The 7,015-nt window shown below is 55.7% G+C and overlaps 1 protein-coding gene across 1 annotated transcript; it reads right to left on the reverse strand.

Moving 5' to 3' along the window:
* Positions 1-5,265: 5,265 nt before the first annotated feature.
* LOC106834844 (forkhead box protein D4) lies at positions 5,266-6,785 on the reverse strand. The gene is given in 4 exon segments (XM_044756482.2): positions 5,266-5,433; positions 5,436-5,631; positions 5,694-5,902; positions 5,904-6,785. Coding segments are annotated over 4 exon segments (1,455 nt in total).
* Positions 6,786-7,015: the final 230 nt, after the last annotated feature.

Consider the following 7,015-nt stretch of genomic DNA (forward strand, 5'->3'; position numbering starts at 1 on the left):
AATAATCCAGTGGGGAGAGGATAAAGATAAAATAAGGTTGGCCTAGCTGAGGGGTACATAGAAGTCAATTATACTAATCTCTCTACCTTTGTATATGTTTTCAAGTATCCATTATATGAAAAAAAAAACCCAAAAATTAAGGAAAAATAAATACTGCTTGAGACACAGCAAAATAGCTACCTTGGATAACACAATAACAGTCACCTTAATTTTAAGAACTGTTGGTCATAAATATGGCTTTAAATATAGATATAGCTATATATAGCAGAATTACGGTATCTGAAAAAGAGGAAATTTCTTATGCTTAATTGAATCTCATTGTTCTCTTTCCCTGGATTTGGGAACAGAAACTGCTTCACTATCCCCAAATATTCTTAATTACTTAAGAATTAATTACCGATTTCAATAACCATACTCGTGCATTTTAAAAACAAATAAAATGAAATTTATATATAGGTATTTCTTTTTTTTTTTAAGATTTTATTTTTCCTTTTTCTCCCCAAAGCCCCCCGGTACATAGTTGTATATTCTATGGTTGTACATCCTTCTGGTTGTGGAAGGTATTTCTTTTATAAGCATTCATTTTAACATATACATCTTGATTATGTTAAGGTACTTGAGCAAGGGGGGGGGAGGGAGTGTGCAAATTTTGGTCTTATTAACTATCTCCCGCCTATTTAAGTTCTTTGAACCTAGTGGTGTCTATGGACTCACTGAATGCTTTAAAGACACTTAAATAATTTCAGCGCTGATATGAAAAAGCCGTTAAGACTAAACTATTTTTGTAGAAATTACAGGAAGGTGACATTATCAATTAGGGAAAGATTACAACTTAGACTGGAATCAGAAGTTAACGTGGGAAGACATTTCTGACCATCCAAATGCTGGGGGGAATGCGAGCTATGTGTCCCCCACCTTTTAACAGAATGTGGTGAAGGACCGGCGCGAAATCTGAGACCATGAAATTTGCTTGAGCTCGCTCCCAGCCTTGTTAATTCTTATCGCCGTTTTGATTCTATTCTTTTTCTGGTAGTTTCTGCTGTTTCTCCAGATTTTCTACTGGATGTTCTTGCATCGAACTCAAAATGAAAGGAGCAGGGGCGTCTGGGTTAGGCAGACCGGAGATGAGAGAGGTTCCTAAATCATTACCTACGTTGCCGTGAGTAAGCAAGTACCAACATTGTGGATACCCAATGGATGCGAGAACAGGGCGCGCAGAACGTTCCCGCTGCGCCAGATCGCACCTGCACCGGGCCTGCTGGCCACCGACAGGCACCTGGGCTCACAGCCTTCGGCCACCACGGGGGACTCCAGTCGGCCCCCTCCCCAGACGCCTCCTCTCCTTCTCGGCAGGGCCCGCACCTCCACTCCCCTTCCTGCGGACCCGGACCTTCTGCCCTGAGGGTGAACTGCGGGCTGGTATTTCCGCAGCCCAGGGTCCCCACCCCGCCTCGCCTCTCCCCAGGCCGGTGCCGCCCAGCTCCCTGGGCACATCACGACCCTTTCACGCTGTCAGGGCCAGTGCCCGTAGCGGGCCGCGAAGTGGAGCATAAGGTGAAGATTCGGGAGGGGAGCTGTGGCTCCGGGGACAGCGCGGGGCGGGGAGGGGGACGGCGCCGGGTGTGCGGGCGGACGCGGGCTCGCGGTCCCGCCAACGCCTGCGTTGGGATCTTGGGGACCACGAGGGGAGAGAGGATGAAAATCCTGCTAGGGAGGAAGGACGCACTCGCAGGCTTGTCTCCTGCCTGCTCCCTGGCGATCTAGGGTGAGGTGGCATCCTCCAGCTCGGTGGGCCTGGGCGGGGCCTGGTCCGGTCCTGCAGGGATCTCCCTGCGCTCGTCCGGGGCGCGTCCTAGGGAAGAGCAGGGCAGAGCCCGCGGCGCTGGACGGGGTACTGACCTTGCGCGGCCTGCGGGGCGCCCAGGGCTTGGGGAGCGAAATGCGCTTCCTGGGCGCGGGGCCAGGGACCAGGAGCCGGGGAATCGGATTTGGGGCCCTGGCCCCCTTCGGGTCTCGGCCTCCGCGACCCACCGGAGGCCCAGGCAGAAGGTCGGAGGCACCCGTGGGGTTAGTGGCTCAGAAACCAGACACGGCCGGGTGCCACTGCCTAAGGGTCCTCGGGCGAGTTTCTTAGTTTCTCTAAGTCGCGTATTTTTTATTTGTATAACGGGGCTTCCGTAGTGTCTTCAGTGGGTGCTGGGAGGGTTAAAAGGGAATCCAGTGCCCGGCAGACAGGGAACAGGCGTTAACAGCCGCTGTTACTATTACTAGTGTTATTATTAGCAGGCAGGACCCCAGCGAGAATCGCTTTTCCCCAATTTCCTTCCTGCCGTCGCCTCAGCCTCTCTGCACCTCACACCCCTTTCGCACTCAGCTCTAGCCCTTCGGCTCCGCTGCCCGCGGCAGCTCTGAACTCATCCAGTCTGTCCAGCCTCAAGAAGACGAGCCCAAGGGTCAAAGAAGACCCTCGACCCTCGCTCTCTTCCCGCAACTCGGATGCGACGTGCCTTGCGCGCCGGGGTTCTTGCCCAAGAACGGAGGCGCCCGGGCGCCCCTGCGCAGAACCATCGGGACCGGGCCTGGGGTCCAGAGCCGGGGCCTCGTGCTCGGTGCCGTGCAGAACGCGGCCGGGCCTGGTCCCAGCGCCGAGCACCACGCGCCCAGGGGCCTGCGGAGCCACCGCGACGCCCGGGACGCGCCAGCGCGGCCGGAGGAGAGGGCTGGGCAGGTGCCCGTCGTTCCTGTGGGTTCGTGGTAGCAGCTGCCCCAGGGGCCGGTCCGGTGGGCGAGGGCCCCGGGTACGCCCCGCTTGAGGCCGGTCCTTTCTGTGCGGGCGCGGCGCTGCGGACCAGGGGACCCAAAGAGCCAGGTTCTATTGGAGACCAACGTTTCATTTACAACTCCACTGAATCAGTGTTTTGCTTGGAAATTCATCGTGCGATATGTTTTCATTAGGTAAAAAATAGGAGCTTGGGAGCCGAGCTGGAGCCGGGTTCCGACCCGCGGTCACCCGTGTTGGTGGTTGTGCTGGTCTGGCCTGGGGCAAAGGGAAGGAAGAAAACTCGGCCTCTCCTGCGGGGCTCCGGACAAGCCAAGAGAGCCTCGAGGGTCGGCTCTGGGCTCAGCGACCGGCCGCACCTGGCGCTCAGACGACGTTTGTTGACCGAATAAATGAACTAATGTAGGCCTGGAGACGTGTTCGCGCAAAGGACAAGGGGGAGTTGGGCTGTGAACTGGCGAGTTCTTAGCATGAAATAGGTTCTCTTTATTCTCGACTTGTTTCCCAGCTCTTAGGCTGCCCCAGATCTGCAGAATTTGCTGAAAGGATCTCAAAGCTGAGGTGCTGAGGGTGAGACGATTGGACTGAGTTCACGATTGGACAAAGCCCAAGGAGAAAGAGGTGGATGAAGCGGAAGACGGAGGTTTGGGGGTGGCCTGCAGCCGGAGGATAGGAGCCCATGTAGGGGACTGGGGGTGCGGGCCAAGCGGGCGAAGACTGCCTGTGCGGAGCGGGGAGTAGAATCAGAAGCTCGTGTCCCGGGGCTACCAAGGGTTGGGTTGGGAACTTTCCAGAACATTCCCCCCAGCCCCCCCAGCCCCGAATTGCACTACTGCCGACCTGGAGGAGGTGGGGATTGCCCACAGCACGTGCGGTGCACGTTCGGAATGATGGTGTGGAGATGAGACGCTGGAGCAAAACATGAACCAATTAAAGGGCTGTAAAAACCTACGCCTCTGGGGCTTCCCTCCCTCCTGTAATGAGAAATTCATAGCTGGGGCCGGGGGCGGGGGGGGGGGGCGGATGAGGGGGAACGACCTTCTCACACTCAGAGTGACTTCTTTCCAAGCGGCGCGCAATGCAATTCTTTTGAAGAGAAGGAGCCGCGCTCAGAGCAGGCAGAGCCGCGGCGGCCCGAGCAACTTGCTGTCTCTGGGGAGTATTCGTGCTGGGCATCTCTGTCGTCTTGTTTCCCTCTCACCCACTCACCGAAGTCCAGAAAGAGTAAAAAACCTTTCTGGTTGCAAAGTCCTTTCAGAAATCAACTCTTTTCGAAACAACAGCAAAAGTTCTTTCTTTTCTAAAGAAAGGGATTCGTAACCCCTAGAAGGCACCTGCCTGGAGAGAGAATTCGTAAAATTTTAAATGTCCAGGACACGAATGCTTCATTTGATATTTCCCTTTTCCCTGGGCCCTGGTTTTGAAAATTGCAATGCTTTTTAAAAAATTGCCTTTTATTTTCCCCGAGTAAATGTTGGCCACTACATTCCAAATTGATCTCAGATCGTCCTCCAGCTTATTCAGGAGAAAAACCAATGCCTCCAGAAAGATGGAAAATAAATGGAGAATATATTTAGATTTTCTCCAATTATTTTTATTCTACAGGTTTCATAAATACTAAATCCTTTACTTTAAAAAACAGGATCTTTTCAACTTAAAATATTTGGAAGTTTTAAAAGCCACTTTGAGAACGGGTTGTTTCTGATCTCCCTAATGAATATGAATTGTAAAACTAAATTGTTTAATTGGGAGGACAAAAACTAAGTTTTAAAAGAAGTTCCATTTAAAAAGCAAACAATGAGAAGTACAAAATAAACGGTTCCATGTAGTGATTTAACACTTTATTTAGTCTGAATAGCTAGGTTTAATTTTTTCCTGCCTTTTTTTTTTCTCCCCAAATCCCCCCAGTACATAGTTGTATATTTTAGTTGTGGCATGGGGGACGCTGCCTCAGCATGGCCTAACAAGCGGTGCCATGTCCGTGCCCAGGATCCGAACCCTTGGCCGCTGAAGCAGAGCCCGCAAACTTAACCACTCGGCCACAGGGCCGCCCCGCTAGGTTTAATTTTAACACCTCTCCACGGAAGGTCGTACATCAGACACAGATCAGAAATAAATGCTCTGAAATTAAAATTCTACTTATATTACACATCGATTTCAGGAAGACACAGAGGGCGTAAGCATTTTGCTCTTGGGAATAATACTTGCAGTTCCTAAGGGATGAAGAAGGGGAAACATGTACACTGGACACTGTATTGTCTTTGCTTTTCTTTTAATACCAGAAGAAAATGCCCCACTCACGTTCATTGTTCCTCTGGAAATGTGCAAATCAGAAAAGCCCTGGAAGCCACACTTGGAGGTTGGAAAAGAAAAGGCGTTGACGCCATTGGAATTACGTTCGGTTTGTCTTAACGGGACAGTATCCAACTTTTCCTTCGTAAATATTTTGCAGTGAATCGAAATTAGTGGTTGCTCCGCTGCGGGATTCAGATGCACCCGCCTGGTCCCGTCTGTGCAAGGCGTGTGCGGGAGGGCAGGCGGCGAGGAGAGCAGAGCCCGGGTCGCTGTGCCCTCCAGCTTGGCTCCGGGTGCGCCCCCTGGGAGTCGGCGCCAAGGCAGGGTGTGGGTACTACTCAAAAGGCCGGGGAGGTTGCTCCTCTCTGCCAGAATGGGCGACCAGCGACGTCAGCCTAGAGCCTTCTGCTTCGGGCTGACATCCCAGCAACGCCGCGGTGGCCGACAGGTGCCGGCCCAGCAGCGCTCCCTTGCTGGGAGCGCAGCCGTTGGCACAGTCCTGTTGCTGCTGCTGCTGCTGCTGCTGCTGCTGCTGCTGCTGCTGCAGAATCGTCCGGGCAGCGGACGCGGCGGCGGCAGCGGACACGTGCAGCAAGGGGGCAGCAGCCTGGGTATGCAACAGGCACGACGGGCGCTGCAGCAGGTGGCAGTAGCCCCATGGAGTCGGGGGCAGACTCTGCGCGGCCCCAGTGCCCCCTCCCCGGGCCCCTTGCATGATACTCTCGATGCTGAAAGAGGTGCATCCGCCTCCCGGCCGCGACGCCGGCCCCTTGCCTTCCTCCCAAGGCTGGGAGCCCAGCGAGGGCTGCAGGGCCGGAAGGGCGCCGGGAGTCGCCAGGTCCGCGCCGTGCGCTTTCCTCGGCGCCTCAGCGTAGGCCGGGGCAGAGAGCAGCAAGTAGCGAAGGGGATGAGGGTGCAGCAGCGCGCACGGGGTGCTCCCGGGGGCGGCGGCGGGATAGGCCCCCGGGACAGGCTGCGGCGGGGCCGGAGACCCGAGCAACAGGCCCGGGTAGGGGCCGTGCAGGGCGGCGGGCGCGGCGGGCAGGGGGAAGGGGTGATGCAAGTGGGCTCCTGGGGGCGGGTGGTGGCGCTTGAAGCGCTTCCTGCGCCGGAGGAAGCTGCCGTTGTCGAACATGTCCTGGGAGGCGGGGTCCAGGCTCCAGTAGTTGCCCTTGCCGGGGTGGCCCGGCTCGCGGGGGATCTTGACGAAGCAGTCGTTGAGGGAGAGGTTGTGGCGGATGCTGTTCTGCCAGGCCGGGAACTTGCGGCGGTAGTAGGGGAAGCGGCCGCTGATGAAGGCGCAGATGCCGCTGAGTGTGAGGCGCTTGTGCGGGCTCTGCAGGATGGCCATGGTGATGAGCGCGATGTATGAGTAGGGGGGCTTCGCCGGCTGCAGGGCATCCCCAGAGGCCGCCGCAGACCCGGTCGCTGCCCTGAACTTGGTGCCAAACTCGGAGTCGTCCCTCTGGCCGCTGCCGCTCTCGGTGCGCTCTCGGGGAAGCACGCCCCCGCCCCGCCGCGCCCCCTGAGGCCCCGGCTGGTGCAGCTGCTCTAGGAATCGCTGGCTCCCCTCTGCCCCCTCGTCTTCCTCTTCCTCCTCCTCTTCATCCTCCTCCTCTCCCAGGATATCGATCTCACCGTCTTCCCCGTCGGAGCCCCGAAGGCTGCACGGCGGTGTGGAGCGAAGGCGCTTAGCTCTTGGCAAGTTCATGGGGAAGCAGGTCCTGCAGACGCAGGAAAGGTGGCGGCCGCTCACCTGGCTCGCGGGGGACTGGGCTGGAAGCCTCCTGGGTTAAGAGTGTTCCAAAAAGCAGGAACAGTCGTGGTCAGCTTTTTAGGTGTTCTTGACTTCTGGTTTCTCCTCCTTTACAACACCGTCCAGCGGAGGCACTTGGCCTTTTATTAAAGCTTCTCGGAGTCCCTGTGTGGTGGACTCCCCCC

The sequence above is a fragment of the Equus asinus genome, chromosome 23 (assembly GCF_041296235.1).
Source record: "Equus asinus isolate D_3611 breed Donkey chromosome 23, EquAss-T2T_v2, whole genome shotgun sequence".
NCBI classification, from domain to species: Eukaryota; Metazoa; Chordata; class Mammalia; order Perissodactyla; family Equidae; genus Equus; species Equus asinus.